This window comes from Colius striatus, chromosome 1 (assembly GCF_028858725.1).
Source record: "Colius striatus isolate bColStr4 chromosome 1, bColStr4.1.hap1, whole genome shotgun sequence".
In the NCBI taxonomy this organism is placed as follows: domain Eukaryota; kingdom Metazoa; phylum Chordata; class Aves; order Coliiformes; family Coliidae; genus Colius; species Colius striatus.
In genome coordinates, this window is record NC_084759.1 from 92,433,859 (window position 1) to 92,459,419 (window position 25,561).

Consider the following 25,561-nt stretch of genomic DNA (forward strand, 5'->3'; position numbering starts at 1 on the left):
GTTATAAATTATCTTGGCCATAAGGTACATTAAAAAATGTACCTGGTTATTGAGAATTGCCATGCAATGCACACTGAAATGCCAATTCTAACCCAGGGGAAGGAATCATTAATTGGGTAATGATATTGAAAGTGTGATAATAGATTTATTACTTAAATTGTTGATTATGCCAATTGACCTTTCAGTTAGATCTTTAAGCCTTCATAAAATCCTCCTGCTCCTTGACGGGAAAAAAAGACAACAACCCTGTGCTAGCAATTATATTCATTTGACAACTGTATTTGCAAAGGAGAAAGCACAGCAAATGGAGCAAACCAAGGTCAGTGAACTCTTACCTATGGATTCTCCAGCATAGCATCAATTCAGGCAGCGTGAGCTGAGTACTCTGCTCCTTCAGCAGGAAAAACAGTATAGTTACAGCCTAGCACTTACGTGTAAATTGTTGCAATTACAGGCTATTTACTTGATGCTTTGAATTAACTCAGTCAGTGACCCAGGCGTATGTCTGAAGGCAGTGCTTCCCTGGAAGATACATAGAAAATGAGAGGTGGCGTGCACCATCACGCACTTGCCCACTGTGAACTTTTAGCATTAAGCGGCCACAAAGGACTCAAAGGACGTAGATGTCCGCTAGGCAAATCTCACCCAGTGGCAAAATTAACAAACGCAAGCAAAGGAATGACTTAAGTAATGTATAATTGGTAATCATAGCTTGTGGCTCTTCTTTCAGTTTCCATTTCAGGGCACCATCAATGACTTCATAATCATCTGACAGTTGTATCTACCTCTGCCCTATCAAAAGGGATTAGCAGTTGAAATTAAGGAAACTAAAGCTTTGTAACTTATTAGCTAGTAAGCTGCTGAGTATAGCAATATAGCAAAAGAAGAAAGAAAACCTCCCTGGTTCAGTGGATAGTTTTCCCAATATTCATTAGAAAGTCTTCATTAATTATTTCTGATTGGGTCCATTGTAATAATTGAATCGCATCTGCAATGCAGGGCAAAATTTGTCAGCAGTCTGGCTGCTGAGAGTAAAGGGATATAGATTTCCTTCCTCATTATTTCTGTGGTGCTGTGTGGCTGCTCACAGGGCTTCACAGCCAGCCAAGGAACCAAGGAACCTGCTCTGAGGCATTTGGCTTCCTAATTAAGCAAGTAAAACTATGAGAGATGACAATAAACTGAGGGCAAAAGGGGAGAAAAGAAGCACCTACAAAGAAGAGGCAAAAGCAAACTTTTCTGGAGAGAAATATTATTGCACAGTTCAGAGGTGGCTGTTGCTGTTACTCAGTAGGAAAAAAGTTGCACTGAGATTTATGGACACAGAAGCAAGCTTCTTTAGGCACCTGCTTAGAAGCAGTGCCTTGGTGCAACAGGAGCAATGGCCTTCCTGTACTGACACACACAGGTTTCTCAGAAATCACATATTAATGCAGACAAATGGCTTGTCTGCCTCCTTCCTCTACTACAACTGGGTAGACCATTTGTGCTCCCATGCTATGTGTCAAAGTGAGTGACTGCCTGGCTTCTCCATTTGGTTAAAAGATGCTCCCACATGTGTCTTGGGAGTGATGTGTTGCTGTGGTTAGTCCAGAAAGAGCCCCTGAAAGCAAGGCTATGCTGTGCCTTACTGCTTCATGATGTGATTACACTTAAACCTGGAAGTAGCTCTGTTGCTGAATGAGTGGATGGGATAGCCTTGTGGGAAACTACAGAAGATGTAGTATCCGCCTAGTTTGTAGCATCTGTAAAAGAAACTTTTTAATCTGCCTTCAAAACAATCTTTCTTACAACCTGAGGAATCCTTACGACTGTTTACCAGGAGACTGAGAACCTGTGCACAGCTCAGGTTGGGCCCAGCAGCAGCACACAGTGCCAGGAGCAGCAGTGTGGGGCTGCTCCACCAGGTAGGCACCTTGCAAGGTGCCAGGGACAGTGGGACAGGTAGTGTTTGGTTCATAGAATCACAGAATCTTTTTTGTTGGAAAAAACCTTTAAGATCACCACAAACCAAACACCACCAAGCCCATCACTAAACCATGTCCCTCAGCACCTCATCTACATGGCTTTTAAATATCTTCAGGGATGGTGACTTTACCCCTCCCCTGGGAAGCCCATTCCAGTGTTTAACAACCCTCAGTGAAAAAGTTCTTCTTAATGTCCAATCTAAACCTCCTCTGGTGCAACTTGAGGCCATTTCTTCTCGTCCTATCACTTGTTACTTGGGAGAAGAGACCAGTCCCCACCTCACTACAACCTCCTTTAAGGTAGTTGTAGAGAGTGATCACATCTCCTCTCAACCTCCTTCAGGCTAAACAATCCCAGCTCCCTCAGACACTCCTCATCAGATTTGTTATCCAGACCATTCACCAGCTTCATTGCCTGTCTCTGGACAAACTCCAGCACCTCAATGTCGCTCTTGTAGTGAGAGGCCCAAAACCAAACACAGTACTTGAGATGCAGCCTCACCAGCCCTGAGAACATGGACAGAAATGTTTCCTTGGTCCTGCTGGTCACACTGTTTCTGATACAAGCCAGGATGCCATTTGCCTTGTTGGTTACTTGGACACACTGCTGGCTCACGTTCAGGTGACTGTTGACCAACACCCTCAGGTCCTTTTCCACTAGGCAGCTTTCCAGCCACACATCACCCAGCCTGTAGCACGGCATGGTCCTCATGACAAGGGGAACAAGCCTATGGACACAGGGAAAAAGAGCAGAGCAGTGTGAGTGACCAACACCAGGTCAACCAAAATCCCAGGTGATGACACAGGTCCATAGTGGCAGGCAGGTTCATGGTCCAACCAGCAAATGAAGCCACGGCATGGCCAGTGAGGTACAAGGCCTGGGCAACATGCTCAGGCATCAAGCTCTCAGTGCCAGGGAGGACAGGGTGCATGAAGAGAGGCCCTGAATGAGGCTTCTCACTGCTCTTTCCCACAACTTAGCTGTATTCACAGAAGTGTGATGGAAGATTACACAGCATCATCATATTAAAGCAGCACTCAAACACAGGCAGCTAAACCCTTAGATATATGAGGTGAAAGAGACTGCAGAGAAGGATTACAGAGAAAGGTGGCTATGAGGGTTGTTGGCATACTCAGGGATGTGACAGGCTTCTGATGAATGCTATCAACATTGCACATTGCTAAATCATTTCATTAGAGCTTCCAAGACCTCAGCTATTACGTATCAGCTCAGAGCAGTAGAAATATAGGTGTGCTACCACTGCCACCTCCTTCTTTACCTTGCACATTCCAGTCTTTACACATCCTAAAGTTCTGTTCTCTTCAGTACATGTACTTTGTAAAATTTAATACACACACCCAATCTTTATACATTGGGGGGGGGGGGGGGAAGTAAAATATGGAAGTCTTGGAAAGAAAACATTTTCTATAACTCTGGTAGTCCTACCAAATAAGAAAGGTCTTGTAATTCTAAAATAGACTTCACTTGCTAAAATCAACAAAGAGTTTGCATGAACAAAGGGAACAGAATGATATATGAGTTAATACAAAGTTATGAAATTTCCTCAAACTTGGTTGCACAGTATAATATAGAATGACACAATTCTTTCAGGATTTTAAAAAGAAAAGTAATCAGTAGCTAGGTCTTCTGTTCATATTGCTGATGTTTCAGTAGATTATACTCAAGCACTGTTTCTTCTGCCAGAACACTATGACACCATGTCACAGGAGCACAGCGCTATGGTAAAACATTGACTTATGCTTTAAGGGACTGCATAATTCAGCTATAGCCCCAGTATGACTTCATCCATCATGTAACCATCACATATAATTTTAGGGAGGAAAGGGTTAATTTTAACCTGTTTTGCAGTTACAGCTATTCAATGTATTTTGCTCCATTCCGTTCAGGGATTGGCACGTTGTCCCACTACCAGGCATGAGGACTGATGATCAGCAGTCCCACTCTTGTCACTCTTCTGGGTTTGTCCTCCACTCTGGCAACAGATAAAAGGAGCAGGGGAAAGTAACTGTTTTTCTACCAGCTTGGATGTGTCCCCAGTGAGTTCTGATATTTTGGCACAGGCAACACATCTCTATCCTGAGTTGTTCATTTTGCAAATGGAGACTATGAAGCAATGTAAAATGTAAAGTCTTTTCTGAGCCCAGGCTGAGGTACCACCTCCCTGACACACAGCATCAAAGGCCTCGGCTGATAATATAGATCTTACTGAGGATGTCTTCAGAGGATCAGGGAGCAGCCTTGTAAATTTCCAAGACACAGATCTCCACAAAAACAACTGCTGTTTGTGTTTTACCAGAATAGTCTCTGTTTTCACAGAATCACAGAATCTTAAGGGTTAGATGGCACCTTGAAAGATCCCCAACCCTCCCTGCCAGAGCAGAACCACCTAGAGTAGGTCACACGGGAACTTGTCCAGATGGGTTTTGAATGTCTCCAGAGAAGGAGACTCCACAACCCATCTGAGCAGCCGTTCCACTGCTCTGTCACCCTCACAGTGAAGAAATTCTTCCTTGTGTTTCTTTGGAATCTCTTATGTTCCAGCTTGTACCCACTGTCCCTTGTCCTGTCATTGGACATCATCGAGAACAGCCTGGCTCCATCCTCCTGACATCTGCCCTTTATGTATCTGTAAACATTAATGAAGTCACCCTTCTGTCTCCTCTCCTCCAAGCTAAAGAAGCTCCCAGCTGCTATGTATAGAATAATGCAACCCAGAATACATAAAACTAATTTTCAAGTAGCAATTGCTGCCCCACCTCTCTTTTGGTGTGGACCAGCAATCATAAAGATTACTGGTTTCTGCATAGATGGTGACCCGTGCAAGAGAAATGCCGAGACAAGCCTAAAGGGCATAGTGTTCATTTTAACAAATTTTATAGCTTTGTAGTAAACCCAAATAAATATGTTGCCTCAGCAATGGAGATTTTTTGCCTATCCTTTGGAAAGACACTAGGATAATATCCAAATGAAACTCTATGTCTGTGAAGAGTGGAATGGAACAGTCCCACACCTGGCAGCTCATAGCACCTTCTGAATCCTTTCCCCTCCAGGAAAGACAGACTGTATTTGTCACCATCTCCGAAAGACAGGCAAGAGTGAGGCAGGAGTTCTGACCCGTGATTCTCCCTTCATCCTTTCACAGTAGGTTTAAAATGGTTGGTAGCAACACTGGTATTTGCATCAGAGATACCCAGCGTGCCCGAACACATGGTCCAAGCAAGCAGAGCTGAGCCCACAGCATCAGTATCAGACTGGAAAGTCACTGCAACTAAGAGGATCAATGACATAGATGAGCTGATCCAAGGTCAGAGAAAGCCCCTGGGCTTTTTGTGATGGGAAGCTAATGACTTGGAGACAGAACTGAGATGGATCTGGGTGGCTTCTCTAATAAAAACATCTCAGTATTGTTTTCCCTGGATTTTGGCATTCGTTCACCAAAACAAAAACAAACAGAGTGTTTTGCTGGAACATAATTTTTTTTAAAAAAGCACTTAGTGTAAACCTAATTTGAGGGAGTGATCATACCACAGCAGAAAATAAACAATATAAATAACATCTGTGTGACGTGAGTTCTGCTATGAGAGGCTGACTGACACTGGAAGCTCACAGACATTTATTCTTTCAACTGAAAAGGAACAGCTATTACAATATTCCTCTGGGCCAGCAAATATCCATATTCATTTAAATAACTCTGTGTTAATCTATCATAATTAATCCATGATTTCTAGGATAATGTAAAAGAGTTGTTACCAACCTGCACCATCCAAAGAACAGAGAGCAGGGTGAGGAACGGGTAAGAGAAAACTGAATTCCCCAGGGCAGAAGGACAAGAGCCCCATTCAGAGCTACAGGCTGTAGCAATGCAGAGTGTTCAGATAGAATCTCACCTTCAAGACAACACAGTCAACTTTTCCAATGGCTGAAGAGGTTTGGTGCATACCGGTTAGTGCTGACCAGACTTTGCTTCTCTTACTTTCTTTTTTCAGTTTTCCCCAACAGCAGTTCAGGAAGGTCAGTTGAGATTTGCATAGTTTCCTCCTGAAGTCCCGGCAGGTGGGATGATGGAAATACAGAGCTGTCAGTGTGTGTATATTCATAGGCTGGAGAAAGTTTGCAAGTAGAGGCAGTATGTATTATTGGATCAGCTGGTATTGCTGGAAATATTAGGCAAACTTTCAGGTATGCCAGCCCTTATTCAGGTCTGCAATAAGAGCAGCAATTTTCAGAGCTAAATGCAAGCTGAGAACAAATGCTCAAATGTTAATTAGGTATGTATCAATTAGGCCTTTGTTTAAAGAAAAGATACTTGGTAGCTGTGGAGGAGAAAGGATGGTAAAGAGGGAGGAAAGTGAGAGATAGAGAAAGTTAAATGAAGCTGCTTGTCACCTAAGGGGGAGAAGAGACAGGTAGTTTATAGCCTGGGGAACAAGAGTCAATTGTGGTGAGTAGGAGGAAAGTCTAATCATAAAAGTCACATCTACTGAGAGCGTGCTCCTCCATATCAAGTGGTTTTATGAATTTCAATTCTCAGTCTCATCTTTCGAAGGGATTTTGGAGGCTGTTCAGAAAAAGACCACTAAGATGACAAAGGTGTTTTGGGAGCAATGTTTGACAGCCAGCTGAACATGAGCCAGCAGTGTGCCCAGGTGGCCAAGAAGGTCAATAGCATCCTGGCCTGCATCAGAAATACTGTGACCAGCAGGAACAGGGAAGTGATTGTCCCACTGTACTTGGCACTGGTGAGGCTGCACCTTGAATACTGTGTTCAGTTTTGGACTCCTCGCTACAAGAAGGACGTTAAGGTGCTGGAGTGTGTCCTGAGACAGGCAGTGAAGCTGGTGAAGGGTCTGGAGAGCAAGTCTGATGAGGAGCAGCCAAGGGAACTGGGGTTGTTTATCATGGAGAAAAGGAGGCTGAAGAAGAGATGTGATCACTCTCTAGAACTACCTGAAAGGAGGTTATAGTGAGGTGGGGGATGGGGTTTGGTCTCTTCTCCCAAGTAACAAGTGATAGGACAAGAGGAAATGGCATCAAGTTGCACCAGAGGAGATTTAGATTGGACGTTAAGATTTTCACCAAGAGGGTTGTTAAGCATTGGAATGGGCTGCCCAGGGAAGTGGTGGAGTCTCCGTCCCTGGAGATATTTAAAAGCCATGTAGATGAGGTGCTGAGGGACATGGTTTAGTGATGGACTTGGTGGTGTTTGGTTAGTGTTTGGACTTAATGATCTTAAAAGTCTTTTCCAACCAAAATGATTCGATGATTCTATGGTCTCCTTTTGGCAGATAGGATTGAGGGATTTTTTTATCATAACTTGACCATATGAGACCATTTTGGTCTATACTAGTTGTTTAAATTTACTTGCACAGTTATCTTGAAGCCACTGAGTTCATTTTAGTTTTGGTCTGGGAATGTCGGTGTGGGATTCAGAGAAATTCAGGGAGAGAGAGGTGAGGGTGGATGCCATATTAGACAGGCAAGATCTATTTGGGTGGAGAGTGAAGGGTAACGAGATGATTTATCTGCAACATTTTCATGAGATTATCCACTGGTTTTCCAGGAGCTTCTGCTAAGGAAGCTTGAAGGAAGCTATGTCCTTCCTGAATCATGCACAATCCTATTCAGGAAAGCAACAGTGAGACCAGTAACCAAAGGCTTCCCATCTCTATTGCTGGAACGCCCAAATTCACAAGAACAGTGGATTTTAGGGTAGCAGCACCACCTATTATATATTCTACTAAACAAATAATGAAAATAGAAGCTCTATTCAACCAGAGCAGTAAGAAACCAAACGTTTAGTCAATATTGTGAGTACCCTTCAGTGAGAGTTCATCTGTTGATTCCGCTCAGCCCACACAAACCTGAGGTGCTTTTTTGCTGCAAAAAAGAAATCTCCACATGAAGCCAGTGTTATTTTTAAGTGGCTTTGTATAAAAAGTAACCTGAATTTTCTGTGAAATATAAAACTGGTGAGACAGCTTCAGGAAATCTTACTGTAGAACAAAATACCATTTATCTCGAATGCATTTTTCCCTAAATATACGTGTATGGAATTCAAATCAGAGCATTTTGTGAGAAAATGTGGAAGGGTTTTATACTGTCAAACTGTGCACAGTCTGTGTGCAGTAAAAAAATAGCTATTTCTAGATTACTAAAATGTCTTTCAAGTCGTAATTATAAATCAATATGCATATGTACAAAATATTGGTGTCGCCATGAAGTGCCTGAAATTCAATATTTTTAGTCTACTGTGTCTTCTGAAAGTGTCTGCTTATTTTCTATTCTTTCTGTGCTAAAAACTGTCTCTATATTTTATGTGTTGTTATTTGTGGAGCTCTATTTGCAAACAGAAGTAACAGCTAGTACTGCAAAAGATATACAGGCTGTATAAAATGCCTGAAGAAAATAAATCTGGAAGCATACAAATGCCCCCAACTATAAATTTCAAGGACACCATAAGAATTTTTAACCTCATGCTAATGTTGTTAAGAGTACACCATAGCCGTGTGGGATGCACTCTTGCAGTTAGCAGGAGGAAATTAGCTCCAGATTTTGGATAATGTGCACGTTTCCACGGTTGTGGTACCTATTTGTGTGAAAAAGCTTTGTTTGAGACAGTGGCACATGCAGTCATTGGGGTGTAATTCCCATTGCTGCTATGCGTTGTGCGCCAGCAATCATCTGCTAGCAAGTGGTTCCCAAGGTAAGTGTTCTGGTTTAGCAAGGAGCAGCTTTTGGCTTAGTAACAGGGGGAGCGGGTTGCAGTGAAGACCCGGTAAAGAGTTTGCGGACCCTCCCCCGGCTCCTGGGTTCACACCCACCTCCGGCCCGCCTGGGCCAATCTGGCGCCTCTGCGATCACTATTTAGGGGACGGGAATTTGAAATGTGAGGCGGGAGGTGTAAGAGTGATACAAGATGGAGGCGACCACGCGGACCCTTCAGCCAGAGGAGGAAGGAAGGAGGAGCAGTAGACCGGAGACCCTTCTGCAAGCCGTGGCGAGAATGCAAGCTGTGCCCCTGAAACCTGTGGAGATCCGTGGCAGGACTGAGAGCCACCAGCAGCTCCGTGTGAGTGAGCCCGGACGGGCGAGGGACTGTGTGAGGAGACGGCCATGGCCCAGGCCGTGTTGGAGAGCCTGCACGTCGCAGAGCAGCCCCACACGAGAGGCAGAGAGGAGCTGCAGCCTTTGGAATGGGTGCACGTCAGAGCAGCCCGTGCAGGGCTGCTGTGTGTGTGAGTTACCCCACGGACTTGCAGGGAGGACTGGTGTGGAGTTCACCCGTCCTGAGGAGGGACAGACGGCAGAAGCTATTGGGAGCAGACTGACTGAGACCTCCACTGCCTGACCCCCCGAACCGTTCGGGGGGGGGCAAGGTAAAAACCCCGGGATCAGGGCTCTGAGCCCGGGAAGAGGGGAGGTGTGGCGGGAAGGTGTTCTTAAAAAGGCTGGTTGGACTTTCCATTGATGTATTACTCTGTGTTGTTTCGTTTTGGTTATGTTTTGGGGTTTTTTTTCGGGGTATGTTTTAGTTGATGTTGCATTAAATTATTTTCTGTTTTCTTCCCCAAACCGAGTAGCCTGGTCTGTTTTGTCCTGGACCTTAAGCGGCAATTAAGCCCTCCCTGCCCTCGAGCAATTCTCAGCCTCTTCGGTACTTGAGGCTAATCGTGGTCTTTGTTCCCTGATGGGCCTAAACCACGACAGTAAGCATGGCATACTGGAGCACTTCCCAGCTCCCAGGCAAGATGCATGGATGGACAGTGACCTAGCTGCACGCTCCAGATGTCTGACTGTGACAGCTTGGAGCTGTCAGCAGGGAAGGAGGCTCCCACATAGTTCTCAGATTAAGGGTCTCACATCAGCTCATTCACTCAGCAGCAGTGCCAGAAGGTGGTTTTGCCCAGATACATCCTGAAAACCATTTTGAGAAACACTGCTGATGTCCTCTAGAGAGCCTTGAGCATCCGGTAGCACAGTGTGGAAATCTCAGTGGAGACTCCCCAGTATGGAAGGCACCATACTAGTGGTACAGGAGTTTGTCTGTTGGCTTAGACCATATGTCACCTTTCCCATATCTTCAGCATAATTATTTTTTTTTTACTAATGTGGAAGGATGTAGACTAATTGGAGAAAATATTTTCTTCACTTCTAGATTGGCTGCTTAATATGTTACCAAAAAATATTGAAGGTAAGGGCTTTGAGAGAAACACTAGAATATAGATTGTTTCCTTTTTAAAATATGTCCTGAGGAATCAACATTTTCTGCTGGGAAACTGTTGCCTCAGTGCAGTCTTGTTTTTGTACCACAGGGTTACTTTTCTGACAACCTGAAGTCTTGTTAACCATGTATATGCACAGAAAGGCAAAGGTCCATGGTTTTTATCTCCAAGTCACAAGCTGGTGTTACCCTAGGGCCTGTCTCTCATGCCATAGACATTCCTCTAATAAAATGGATTCTTGTATGTGTTCAAGTTACACCAAGCTGTAGTAGTAAGCAGATGACAACAATACCAACACTAGTATCAAAATAAGGTAGATGTTTCTGTCAGTGCATGGTTATTTCAAGGGAAAAAACCCCCATATTCTTCAATGTAAATTGCTTATATTTTTCTCTGTATAACTCTACAGCTATTTACATATCATGGTGCTGGTGCAATTGCATTCAGCATTTCAAAGCTCCTCCTTAACCAAACAAGACAGAGTGTAGAAGGCCAGAATTTAAAACAGCTTTGTATACACTTGCATATGGCAGACCATGAATTGGTCTTAGCACTTGTTCTGACAGACTGATTGAAAATGTGACTAGTGGTGCAAAATCTGTCACAACTTAATGAGAAGCCAAACCTAAACATGCAAAACAACTTCTTCTTCCTGAGACCAGGTTTCAAATTTCTTCATTTTGTTGCACAGACTGCCACTGAAAGTGACTCTTCGTTGCAGCTTCCTTCTGCACTCAAAGAGCACCTGCATTGGTTCATACAAAAGATTAACATGCAAAACACTGAATAATTCAGAATGCTTTGAGTGGGTAGAGAGGCAAGTACACTGAAAATAACTTGTTTTTCCGGAAGACGTTTGCCTTTTTGTAGAAAAGCTAATAAGCTTGTTGTTACAAAATATGAAATTTCAGACAAACATTTCATCTAGAAAATATAATTTTTAGATTGGGAAGGCACACATAGGGTCCATGCTCTACTGACAAGATTGTCTAGCTAAAGCTCATATCCTGTGGTTGTTATCAACTTTATTCTTGATGAAACAGGGTCCAGCAGGAATAGCAGGAGCCATCATTTGCTGTGACCAAAGTCATTTGGCTGCCAAACTCACCCCACAAGTAGAACAGAGATATAAAGCATTCAAGCAACAACTCTTAAAAGTCAGGAGTTTCAAGTCCCCATTTTCAGCTTAAGATTTTTATATTTCAATCAAAATAAGGTGTTTTTTGGCACGTGGATGATTAGGTTTTATTTAAAACTGGAACATCAGATGTAAGACAAATACAATTAACAAAAGTATGCATTGAAATGAAAAAAATTCATTTCTGATCCAAAGATAGCTTTGTGAGAAATTTTGAAACAGCCCTCATGAAAACTTCCCTTGATTTTATTACAGAATGGAAACGGGAAAAAATGTTGATCTATAAGCTTGAGGTGATCATTTGTACATACATGGTATTAAAAAAGCAGTACACATCATATTAACCATTATTATTATCAAACAGTTCTTCTGAACTGATAAATCTCTTGTGGTTCCAGTCCTTGATCTTGCTGTGGATAACTTAATATTTCCCTCTGATGGGAGTTTTGCTGATTTCCTTGAGACCCAAAGAATAGATTCTTGTTCTTGTAGAGTCCCATCAAATTAATTGCTTCTGAAGTTAAGGCTGTCACTTATGTCCACTATTTTGCTGAGATTCTGACATACACTACATTGTAAAGGTCACAGTTTTATTTCATTACATTGAGGGAAAAACAAAAAGAAAAATAAGTTATAGTTTAAACCGAGAGAACTGAGGTTAACCTTTCTCTGTTGCAGGAAGCCATCCAAATGTGTAAAATGCAACTGATAGAGAAATTTCCCGAAGAAGTACATCCTAAACAAGTGTCACGTTTCTAATTTTCTTTGGGATGATCCGATAATTGCTATGTCTTTGAGGTTGCACCTATGGGAGAGTAAAAGCAGTTACTGATCTAAAAAAGAAAAAAAGACCATATCAAAAGCAGTCCCACAAGTGCCCTCAGGAAGTTACCTGCCAAACCCTCACCCCAAAACATGAAACCTCTATCATTAGCAACCCACTCAAAATCCAAATGCAAAGGAAAGAATGAACAGCAGAACAAAACAAAAGCTGAATGTGAAGCACCCTGATGGCGGTTCTGGGAATTCATTAATTGGTCTTACACTATCTGAGAACTTCTTGTGTATCTCTGCAGCCTGTATTCCTTTAACCAAAACATGACATTGGGCATTTCTCCTCTGGTTAAATAAACTATCCAATAAGATGTAAGAAAAACTTAACATCTGACATTGTGTTCCAAATACATTAGAGCTTGAAACAATAAGCACGCCAGTATTTCCTGTATCTGAAAGACCACTCTCAGCATCATGGTGTTTGTTCAAGGCAGACTTTTTTTAAAGTTCCCATGACTGGCATGATTCCACTGACAGCAGCCTGTTCTCAAACCGACCCCAGTGGGATCAGTGTAGGGCAAAGGCTCAGCAGTTTTGAAAACCTTATCCTCAATTTGAAATTAGAGCTGTGGATTTCCAGTCCTAATTATTTATGCACTCTTACAAAATCTCATTGCAGAGGAAAAGTCAAAGAAAAATTCATTCTCAAATGCATCAAAAAATCACAGACTTTGGGTATTTAAATGTACTAGTGAGACCTTGCATAGATAATTGCAAAGAAATTCTCTAAGGAATGAAAATTTCTTCCAAAGTTGGAAATATGTATCTTCCCATAGCTTCCTAAATGAAACACTACAGTCAAGTGATTTCCTGCAGCCAGCCCCAGTGTTGGCTTTATCTGCCTTCAAGTAGATGCTGTCTGCTGTCTGCTGTTCCTTGCAGCTTCCACACCTGGTCTCAAGCCCTTGGAAACTAATGGAACTTTCACTGTTCTTCCCAGTGGAATTTTTTATCAAGCCCAAGCTGGTTCCTCACTATTGACCAATCTTCTTGTGGTTTGTTTCTGGAACATTAATCATATACAATCTGTATCGCTTTGGTATCCTTCCAGTATTAAACATCTTAAATAATGCATTTGGTACATATACATTATTGAATAAGCCATAGAGGAAAATGTTAGATAACAAATGTGGACAACATGTCTCTGGTATTTAATGAGTCCCAGCACCTCAAGGAAAACCGTGGGATAAATATAACTATCCTAGAAACATTTCATAAGACAGCTGCCTTCTGTTTTAAACACAACTCTCTTTCTCCTCCCCCCTCCTCCTGCCTTTTTGTTGCTAGAACATACTGCTGTTTTCTAAATTTACCCTTTTTTACTGTTTATTTCTGCAGAGAGGAGAAGTGCTCTGGGAAGTAACAGCCTGTGTCTGCTCAAGAGACCTTTACCAAGATCTCTTTGCTGCACTTAATTTCTTGCAGTTCAGTGCAAAGACCTTATTGGTGCTTGGCAGAGACATCATTCCGTACTTCCCAGAGCACATCAAAAGTTTCCTCCAGCCTGTATTGTCCTGGAGATTAGTATATAGGTTTGCTCAATTTATGGCAGAACGGTTATTTGGCATTTCCTGATTTTCCAGTTACAGGTCTGTTATGGCAGGCTTTCTCACTAGGACAGAGGTTTTGAGAAACTCTCTGCTACTGTTCCCCTCAAAACAAAATTTAAAAAATTACAAGTAGAATGGAGGGGGAAAAAAAACAAACCTGAAAAAGACTGAAGGCACATGTTATATTTGTGGAAAGCAAGTATTCCCAGATATTGTGGACTGTCCTTTGAGTATAAAGAATATTGAGCTAGGTAGCACACTGAGCAATCAGAAAGTTTTAAAGGGGGTCTAAGAGTACCTCAATGAACAGTATCTCTGAATCTTCTTGAAATAGGTCTCTATTTGAATCTCATGTTTGGCAAAATAGTAAGGTGGAAATATTTCCCTGAGTACAGTTGCACAAAAAGAGTGTATCGTACCCAGATTTACTAAAGGAAAAAAAGATATTAATCAGAAAGTTCATCCAGTAATGCTATTGAAAGAGGCAGTTTCTATGGCCATTAGTAGACAATACTGCAGGAGATTTGGGGTTGCATGTGATTTTGAACAGGAGGGAGTCAGAGGACTTTCACTGGCTGGATTTAGACTGTCCTTTTCTTCCCTGACAGCTCTGGGTAAAATATAACCCAAGCGTGCCTCTGTTGCTTTAAAATTCTTGTCTACAAGAATGAACCGTTCCAGCCCCTGCCTTGCCATGCCACCTCTCCTCACCACCAAAGGAGGATTCGAACAGCAAGTTTGCTCCTGGGTTGGGGACTGTGCCCACGATGGTTTGCCTCTGTCCTGCTGGGCCTTTCATATTTATTTCCTTTAAAGCACATGCCCTGAGTTTCTTATATTTTATTCTCACTGTGCTCTGATAGCAATTAATGAATAATTTCATGAATTTCAATCAACTCATGCTGTGTACTGGCCCATTTTCTGTGGAGCTTTCTCTAAAGCAGCATAGCCTCACTGAGGTTGCAGCTCACTGGATATAACTTCACTGAAATGGAGGTTGCTGGCTACCAGTCAGTGAACTAAAACTCATTTTCTCATGCTACAGAAGACCTCATACAACACATTACAAATACAAAATGAAAAGGAGTAGGACCACAACAACCTTCTTATTTACATCCTGATATGCTACAGCTGCTAGAGCCTCTACTTGGGTTTGATTTTGAAATTATTTCTTCTTCAGATTAATTCAGTGCTCTACTAGTCCTGCCAGTGCTAGTCTAGGAAGAAATAGTTACATTATTCATTGCATCCTACACATCAGAGAAAAAAAAAAGACAGCTCTAGTGGTTCATTGGACAGCCCAACATTACAGGAGTGAGTTTCTCAGGCAGTCCTCTCTCAGTAAGGATACAGTATCATCAGCACTACTTTTACACAGTTTTAAATCTCTTTATAGCCAACTTGACATCTAGTTAACCATGGATATTTGACAATCACATGTTTCAAAGCCTGCCTGTTGACTTATCAACCTGCCTTTTTATATGGGTTACTATAAAGGGACTATTATACTGGGGAAAGCTTTGCATAGTTTATTGTTTCATCTGGAAACAGATGCCCAAATCTTTCCATCTCTTCCAGCTCTTCAGCCAGACAAAGAGAGATATCAATCTATGGATGAATCAGAAGTTAAAATGTTTGTGTGTGTGTGTGTGAGCTGATTTCGGGGTTGAATCCTTCAGCGACGTTTTGAATACTGATCTTTACTCAATGAAAGAAGGACTTCTGCTATTAAGAGTATGTTGTAGTCATTTCTGCAACCCATATGACATTGGTGTTACGAATGACAAACACACATCTGGCATTATGAAACAGGGCTCCGATCTCTAAATTGATTTGACAGATGGCAGCTCCTCAGACACTGACTGTGTGATAAACTGAAGGCTTTGCTTGCTATTAACCAGCCAAAAAAAAAAAAAATATCCAAGTTTAACTGCATTAGAACAGATTGCTGGAATTAATGTGGTAGGAGTACTTGTAAATGTGTCTGGATGTATCACAGACTTGGCTGTTAGAATGAAAAATCAGGGAGGCAGAGCTTTTTCTTTCTGAAGGTTGTTTTCCTCCCTTCCCTCAGTCCAAATTCACTTAATTTACAGGAAAATACATGCCCAAAAGTTCTGGACACCCTCAAAATAATTCATATATGCTATTGCTTCAAATAGCAAATCAGATCTGTCCTGTCGATTTTTCATACACTCAGCACATCTCCCTGTCCATCATTAGACATACAGTCTGGAAATTCCATCACATTTCTTCGTAAGTTAATCCCACCCACATAACTTCACTCCTTCCCTTTTCCTCCACAGACAATTGGAAAAATACTATAAACTGAACTTTCTTTTTCTGTATCTGTATCATCAATATATATTTTCCTCTTAATCAAGATATGCTGACCAATGAATATCACAACATGACATACTCTATAGCACATTTGATCAGCAGGAGTAAAATTATTTGATGACATTGATCTATATTTCTATTTTATTGACCTTCTAATTTGATTTTGATAGCTTAATTTCTCTTTTCAAACAATCCTTAGAGACGGAGCAGTTATATACAGTGCAATAAATGGAGCTGCAATCCATCATTCATTTCCTTCCCAGTATAAAACCACAACCACAACTAAATAATATTTCCAGTTTATAGAGTGCCATTTGGGGTAGTTAAGAAGAAAAATAGATCCTTCCCCATTAATGGAGCCATGACTCACTCTGGATTGGAGGAGCACAGCTGTGATGGCAAGTGCAAGCCTCCTGTAGCTGTGCTGAAGTCAGCTGAATTACATCAGGGATGAATCTGGCCCAGTCTAAATGAGCACTTGCTCTCTCTTACGAAATGTTCTTCTGATTTATCACAGGGGCATGTGATATGGCATATTAAATGGACTGATTATGAAGCTTGTGTAGGACATTGCCCAGTCCCACAAGATACTGAGTCCTTAGAGTTCCTTTTCTATCAATGGAACTTGAAAAAAAGGCAGTTCCTTGGAGACGGCACTCAGGATGTGGCAGAACTGGCCCTAGGGCCCTCTTTTAAGATAAATTACCTGTGCAACTGCCACAAAATCTGCTAAAGCCGAGGTTAGGGATGCTCTTCATTGCACTTGGGTTTTGGAAGGAGCTCTGTGCAATGGGTCAGAGCATGAAAAATGGCCTCCTCAGAGCGAGGCTTGGTCCCCAAGTCCCTTTTGGCCTGCAGCTCAGCCCTGGGATGAGGAGCAAGGGTCACTCTCCTCCCATCGCTGACAGTAACAAAATATGCAATTAAACAGAAGCCTGTAACTCTACTCTCCATTTGACCTTTTCTTGGCTAATGTAATCAGAATTAAGACCTTCCAGAACTCCTGACTGATGTTCCTAGCCTCTTCTTCCAGTGGCTGGTAATTTTTCCCTCAGCTCAATAATTTAGTTCGATATTCATCATTTTTAAAATGTCTCACACACCTTTTCTTCCCCTCCTTCTTCTTTGCTGAGGTATTACTTTTCCTTAAAATTATTTGCCAAACCTTTAGTTTATGTTGTGAATTGATCAGTGCAATCACTGGGCAACATTTATCTTCTGTGAATGTTTTGCATTAGTTTCTGATTCAAAGAGTTTGAACAGCCAATAGCTGACCTAACTGATTTTCTGTTTTACAATGAGACACACCAGTCACTTCAGGCTTTGTAACCTGATTGGGCCCACAGGCAAGGATGTATGAGAAAATAGAGCCTGTGATACAAACTCTCCCTTAATCTCTCAAATAATTTTAAATTATAACTTTTCACATGTGGAACAGAAGAGATCAAATCTGAAGCTGATATCCTCAGAGAGACTACCTACTGCCTCTGACCTGTGCTGGAACTTTCCATCCAGTTTTCTCCTGACAGTGGGAGGAATGGGCTGTGCAGCAGGTATGATTGCCTCTATCCAGTCAAACTGCAAACTTGAAAAATCTTAATTCTCTGTGATTGCCCTGATTTTCATCTCACCCCCACACCCATGAGCTTTTTTTACATTTTAAAACTCTCCATTTAAACTTTGCCTGCATGGGCCTGTTATTTTCTGGCCTTTTTCCTGTGCTTAATTCTGATCTTAGAGGGTAACAAGGAAGCCAATCATAGAAATCTTCTTTCACCTTGCAGAGGTAGAGAGACATGGCTTTAGTCTGTGTGGTGCTTTCCATCAGTAGATGGGCCCCTCGCTTTTTCCTCAGCCTGCTCCTTAGGGAGAACTCGGGTTCTTCTCTCCTTCCTGACCTCCACAGAAGCACTACAAGGACATTTGCTCATTTTTCTTGATTACCCAGGGAGAGAGAGGCAATTTGCTGGAGTTCACTTCTTTACGACCTCTTTCACTATGGAAAAAATCTCTGGATAACTTCTCTTCCTCATAGTTTTTTATCCCCTATTTTTCATTAAAAAGTTCAGAAGAGCAAAGATGAAAATCCTTTAGGAATGTTCCCAGTATCCAGGCAGGGAAAGTCAACTGGGAAACAAAACTTTTCTGTGCTTAGAAGATACAATGGCAGAAAGGCAGGCGATTTCTGAAGAAATTAATTGATTCAGCACTAATCATCAAATAGTTAAATGGCTTGCCATTTGCTTTCTCCTACTCAAGAAGAAATATAACAAAAGAGCATCGCATGTAAAATACAGTGGCAACAGTGGTGACTGAACTTTATTAGAATGCATCCAGTAACACTTTTTGTCAGGCAACTTCTATTATGCAGATAACGGGGAAGGTAATGAACGTAAAAGAAAAACTTTTTTTCTTTTGGTCTGCAAAATGTTTTACTATGGTTGTACATAATTCCATAAATTTAAATCACGGACTTCAAATCCACAATTTAAGGTAAACCTTCATCAAGTTCTATAGGCTCCTTCATTTACAAGATGGAGCCATCACATTACACTGAAGAGTCCTATTCAAACTGAGCAGTAGTTTGTCTTCACAGGCCATAGTCTTCCAATATGAGGAAAACATAAACGATTTTCACCTCTATATTGTCTCTTGATATTTTTCAAGAACTTGTGCAGTTACTGATGCAGCTAGAAGCCATCATAACAGACTCATACCAAGCTTTGTCCAAGGACAACTCGATTCAACTTTATGCTATATGTCTGTGAAGGATTCCAATGTTTCCCTAGCCACTGGGCTGCAAGAGACTTCCTAGGCCACCTAACCTAGCATTTGACATCTAGAACTACTCCTACATTTGTGTTTGAAGCAGGAGCCCTATGCTTGTGAATCTAGTCTCCTGTAAGTCCCTACTCACAACACTGTCATTCTCACTGTGAAGCTGCCTGAACATACCCTCTCTACCCTGCCCTGGTGAGGCCTCATCTGGAATGAATGCTGTGTCCAGTTCTGGGCTCCCCAGCTCAAGAAAGAAAGGGAACTCATGGAAAGTCCAGAGAAGGGACACCAAGATGATAAGGGGACTGGAGCATCATTCTTATGAGGAAAGGCTGCAGGACCTGGGGCTATTTAGCCTGGAGAAGAGAAGATGGTGGGGGGACCTCATCAACACTTTTAATACTTAAAAGGTGGATGTCAAGAGGATGGAGACAGTCTTTACTCTCTAGTGCCCAGTGACAGGACAGAGGGTAACCATCACAAGCTGGAAAACAGAAGTTCTGTTTGAATAAAAGGAAAAACTTCTTTACTATGAGGGTGAGGGAGCCCTGGCACAGGCTGCCCAGGGAGGTGTGGAGTCTCCTTCTCTGGACATGTTCCTGTGTGACCTCATCAAGGTGAACCTGCTTTAGCAGGGGATGGGACTAGATGACCTCTAGAGGTCCCTTCCAACCTCTACCATTCTGAGATTCTGCAATTCTGTGAAACTGGATACCTTTTGGATGACATCTAATAGCTTAATGCCCTCCTACTACACAACCAGTGCAGATTAGCCACCAATGAACACCCAGTCACTGGGAAAAGTGTACAGCTAACAGTTATCACCTCTCTTTCAAATGTGTATAGGGTGGATATGGGGTCCTCAGCACAAGCTCCTTTGCCTCTCAGAACAGACTATAATGTCTCACATGCATGGAAACATGGTGCATGCCTTATAATCCTGTTCATAAGCTCATCAAACACTGCCTGAAACTGTTACTCCAGGTTAGAGATTCACACGGTATTGTCAGCTGTTTTGTACATGATTTTCAGCTTTGTTTTAATAGTATTTTGACAAGTAATTCATATCAAACATAATAACTACCAGCCACAAATGCATCAGTATCACTGCTATTATTTTACTGTTATTATTATGATTAGTTTTATCATTGATGGAGGACTTTCTAAATTTCAGTGTGTGCTAAAAGAACTAGACACACTCTTCTATGATTTATATACAATGTCATCCTAAGACAGTTTTCTCCTTCGTACATGTTGAAACAGCTCTTCAAAACTAAATGAGATAAAACTGTGTCAACGAGTGAACTGGATACCATATCACTGCTACTTTCCCCAGAGAATATTGGCAAAAAACATAATATTGGTGCTAAATGTATTTTACAAATACATAGCATAAATCAAGATTCATATTCAGAGAGGATGTAGTTGAGAACAGAACAAGTAGAGGAATAAACACTGAGCTGTATTTGTTTACATGCTAGTCATGCAGAAATGAGGAAAATCTCTAGGGTGGACTGGATGTTAGTTGCATGCTTTCACTTCCATCATTTACTGCTGAGATACCAAAAGTCTCTAAGATCAGTGTAAAGTTCCTGACTGAAGTAAATTCTGCAATGTGGAAGTGTATTTGGAAAAGACAACAAAAAGAAAAGAAAATAAAAGGAAAAGAAAAAGAAAGCACATTTATTTACTGCATCTGCATTGGATTTTTTCAGCAAAGGAACCGCAAACCTCCTATTCAACAATGTCTCCATCTTATACCCATATCTCCTCCAGCCTGGAAACTGGGGAGAAGAACAAAAGCATTGCAGATCTCTGCTTTGGCAAAAGCACCTCTATAACAGCTGAACAGAATCATTATATGCCCAGAGCAAAATAAACCTCCATACCATAATAGTTCAACGTATGATATATATAGAGGTGAATTCCCAAACACCAAGTCAGAGGTATTCTAGCTGGCAAGGCTGAAAGGATTAATAAACAGTAATAAGTGGGCTTGTGGAGAGAGAGGAGGAGATTTTTTAATCCCAGGAATGATGAGAAAATAATTGGCTTTATCTATGTGAAGTCTATACCAGCCAGGGCTACCCATGGTGCTGGCCAGCAGAAAGGCCTAGCTGACATTTGGAGGAGAAAATATATGAAAAGCACTGGAAAGGAAAGAGCAGACACCAACTGAATGCCTGTCAGATTTCGTGGAGTATCTGGATAATGCTCTTAGCCACATGGCTTAGTTTTAGGTAATCCTGCAAGAGCAAGGAGTTGGACTCAGTGATCCTTATGGGTCCCTTCCAACTCAAGATATTCTACTGTTCTATGATTCTATGAGGGGAAATCTGTGACTTAATAACTGAGGACAACAAATGTGACAAAAGCTTTATTGGACATTTCTTCCAGGGGTGGTTGTTTCTCCCTTACCTCTCATCACCCTTGCCCCCCTCCAAAATCCAAGTTCAAGGCTAACACCAAGGACACTTATCCTTATAAATCAAACACTCAAGAATGATGAAGGGACATTCCAATAACCCAATCACAGTCATAATAGACTTATAAATGTCTATATGCACTGAAAATCTATGTTTGGATGTAGTAAAACACACATTGTGTGGAAAAAAAAAAGATCAAGGTATCAGCATTATAATTACCTTCGGTACAGAACTGGTACGTAAATCTGCATCAGACATTGGGGGAAGAGGGGCAATTCCTGCAACAAGAATATACAAAATTATTGTTATTCACTGTCCATTGTGGCAAGAACCACAAACCATTAAGGAATACAGCCAAATATGATTCAATGTTGTGAGCAAAACTCTGGCTAACTTGTTGGGCTAATACGGCGAGGTTTTAGTAGTAGGAAGGAGCTTGCAGGGATGACTTCTGTGAGCTGTCACCATGTCAGACAGAGCCACTTCCAGCTGTTTCCAAGACATTCCCACTGCTGGCAAAAGCTGAACCCATCAATGAAACTGCTGGCACCTCTGTGATAACATATTTAAGAAAGGGTAAAAATGACTGCACAACAGGAGCTTGGAAAAAGGAGTGAGAAAATATGAAACAGCTCTGTAGGCACCAAGGTCAGTGAAGAAGGGAGGTAAGGAGGTGTTCCAGGTGCCAAAGTAGAGATTCCCCCACAGCTTTTGGAGAAGACCACAGTGACGCAGGTTTTCACTCTGCAGCCCATGAAGCAATATCCACCTGCAGCCTGTGAAGAATCCCATGCCATAGCATGTGGATTTGCCCTGGGGTAAGCTACAGCATATGGACAGCCCACACTTCGACCAGACTCCTGGCAAGAGCTGTGGCCCTGTGGAGAGGAGCTCATACAGGAGGTTTTCTGGCAAGAACTATGACCCCACAGAGGATCCACACTAAAGCTGTAGAACTGTACTGTCAAAAGGACCTCACTGAAGCAATTCTTGAAGAAATGCAGTCCATGGGAAAGAGCCACATCAGAGAAGTTTGTGAAGGACTGCATCCTGTGGAAAGAGCCCATGCTAGATCAAGGGAAGAATGTGACGAGGAACGAGCAGCAGAGATAATGTGTTAAAGAGATGACCGCAACCTCCATTCCCCAGTCTCCTGTGCTGCTTGTAGGGAGGAGGTGGATGAGGTAAGATGGAAGTTGAGCCTTGGGAAAGGTGGTGGTGGGGAGGTGTTTTAATTTTTTTGTTTCTCACTATCGTACTCATTAATTGTCAATAAATTAAATCAATCTCCCCCAAGTGGAGTCTGCTTTTACAGTAATTAGTGAGTGATCTCTTTCTCCTTATTTTGACCCAAGAGCTTTTCCATCTTATTTTCTTTCACTTTCCTATTGAGAAGGGAACATGAGAGAATGCTTTGGTGAGCACTTGGTGGCCAGCCAAGGTCAACCCAACAACTAACAAATATGAAAGGAACTCATCTAGGATCCAGTTGAATCAATTTGTCTAGGTTTACTTAGGTTTTTTTTGTTTTTAAATAATTGCTATATTTTACAATACCACATGCTCTTGAAATCTTTCCATTGCACTTATTTCTTCACAATTTATTTGTTAGAGAGAAAAAGTATGTATGCCTGGATTATAGACTCTGCACAATAATTTTATGTCATTAAGAGTTTGACTAAACGTTTTGATAATAATGTAGTTTTAAATGCAAATGGTGATAATGATTTGCTGAAGATTTACATTTGCTTTTGAAGAGTCTTTCTGTTTAAAATCTAGAATTTATAATGCCTTAGTCATTTGTCAGTAAAATCATAGTTCACTAACTGCTTCTTTTCTTTCTTTTATTTCTTTTCTTTCTTTTCTTTCTCTTCTTTCTTTCCTTCTTTCTTTTTTTGTTTTGTTTTGTTCTTTTTTTGTGGTGGTGGAGGATTTTTTTGTTTTTACAGACCAACTGCAAAATACTACCTATGTTGGCTATCATATGGGAATCTAGTACTCCTACTTCTATCCCCAGATAATATTTGGAAGAATGAAGGCATTAAAAAAGAGGCCACAAAAAAAGGACTAAAACTATATTCAACTGCAAAGAACTTGCATGTTTTCTCCATACTTTAGAAGGATCATATTCTAGAAAATCCAAACTGTTCTGAAGAGGTCCTTCACAAAGTATTGTGAAATCTTGTAATGTAATTGCTTGACATGTTGTCCAAAATGCCTACATGGAGAAAAAGTAAAATAATATGTGATTCACCAGCATAGACTCACTTGGGATTTGTTCTGTGTTCCACAGTTCCTCTGGAATGTATCCCTGATTTTCGCTACCATACCTTTTCCTGTTTGCCAAATCGCCATCTTTTTTCTTCTCAGCTGAAATTTTTCTAGAAACAGAAAGGTCTGCCATTAGAACTTCATTATGATATAAGAAATCTTGGGCAGTAGGCTGTAGAGAAAAAAGTATGTCTTCTGAAAAAGAAAAATGGTACAAATCATATTCGGGCCTTCCAAGTAATTAACTAGTACAAATCTTGGCTCAGGTTAAGTATTACCTGTGAAATTCTGTTTCAAAAGTTTCCATCAGCTACATTCTCAGAAAGCAAGAAAATAAAGTAATCCATCTTCAAAGAGTGAAGCCTCTGTTCCAGATCACAGCTTTTGTAGAAAATTAATTTTTATGCCTAATTCTGAATTTCAGGATATTCAGTAGCCTAATAATGGAACACCAGCTAGGTTACTAGGACAGCTCACCATTTTTGCAATTTGAGCCCCCCTCAACTGCAAAAGCAAAGCATATTATCTCACATCATCACATTTAGCTCAAAGTAATTCATCTGTACACTCCAAAGTTAATATTTCTCTTTGGAATTTACAAGTGAGTGCAGCCACAGTAAAGTTGACAGAACTTCCTTGGTTAAAGTTCCAGACCCCTGAATTTATAGAACAACGACCTGCATAGCTGCATAGTGAGAAGAGAGTGCATTTTTACTCAAAACTCTTATGCTGGAAGAGATGCTAATATTCATCAGTTCCTACTATGGACTCCGGTCTCAGATAGTCTCAGGTCCATCTTTGTCTAGGTTTGTGATGTGGTGAGCATGAATTGATGGCAGGACACAATCCAGGGATTTGTAGGGGAATGGGAGAATATTCTCAGTTAACAGTATTTGTGAAAAATGATGCATTTACTTTTTAATGTTTAGTAGGAATTACTTTGCAGAACCATAGAGCTTCGGCTGAGCACTACTGATGCACACATAAATCTGATGACCCAGCTATGACTACATGGCTTTTTAAAGAGATAAACACATTAGATACCCCTAAGAAATCTTTCGTGGTTGCTAGAAGACAAGAACAATTGTTTAGGAATACCACCTCCACATGATACGTGATACTGTATTGTGTATTTTATCTGATCCTTAGATCAAACAGAGTGTGGTAGCCAAATCAAAAGCAGCTACCAAAAAAAAAGTGTGGAAAGTACAGAATGACAGCCAGTCAAGTTAAAAACAAATGTGGGAGGTAAAACAATCTATCTTTGGTCTCACCACTTCTTCACTACTAATACAATGAAGCTTCCAAAACCTGGAAAATCATCATTCTTTTTGCTGCAGGCAGGTCTTCCCCAAGAAAAAAACAAAAAACAAAACAAACAAAAAAACCCCACCAAAACTACAAAAAAATAAGTGATTTTAAATAATTCCAGCGATTTCGGTGTCATGGTTTACATATGCTAAAACTTTGTAGTACTGTCAGAACTGATTTTCTAAGTCCAAGTTGAGCCATAAAGTCTGGATTCATCAGCCCACTCATTCCAGTTCTTAAGTGTTTGTTTAAGCATTTCCATGACTTTCAAAGTGTAAGCAACGTTTATGGAGTCAGTACAATGACTCTTGTTTAAACTTAATGGAAAATATGAACTTTACCATACTGGGATCTAAACACACACATTCTGTCTTGAAGATGGAATGGTATTTGCCAGATCAGATTCAAAGACATAGGGGAAAGTAATTTTATATCCTAATCTGGACCTGTTCGGGGTGTCTGAAAGAAAGCACTGCTCAGACCCACATCAGTGAGGTAGGGTCCTAGGAAGGACGTGGACACAATAGTACCAGTCCTCACCGATGGGCCAATGCCTCCCTGCAAGTTCAGTTGATTCTGCCTTAGTAGTGTCAATCTTTGTTGAAGGCGTTTGATATAACCAAGTCAGAATCCAAGTGAAAAGGCTTTGTAGGACTTTATTCACAGCAAAACCAATATGCAAGTTGTATCTGCCTTTGGCCT

General features: G+C 41.2%; 1 protein-coding gene across 2 annotated transcripts in view; it reads right to left on the bottom strand.

Annotated features, from left to right (window-relative positions):
- Positions 1–11,557: 11,557 nt before the first annotated feature.
- IGSF5 (immunoglobulin superfamily member 5) overlaps positions 11,558–25,561 on the bottom strand; it is a 34,656-nt gene continuing 20,652 nt past the window's right edge. For both annotated transcript variants that reach the window (XM_061988629.1, XM_061988628.1), the window contains 3 exons: positions 23,546–23,658; positions 21,497–21,555; positions 11,558–12,154 (listed from right to left, as the gene is read on the bottom strand). In XM_061988629.1, the coding sequence (XP_061844613.1) occupies positions 12,086–12,154; positions 21,497–21,555; positions 23,546–23,658 (241 nt within the window). In that variant the 3' untranslated portion in view covers positions 11,558–12,085. The remainder of the gene's footprint in view (positions 12,155–21,496; positions 21,556–23,545; positions 23,659–25,561) is intronic.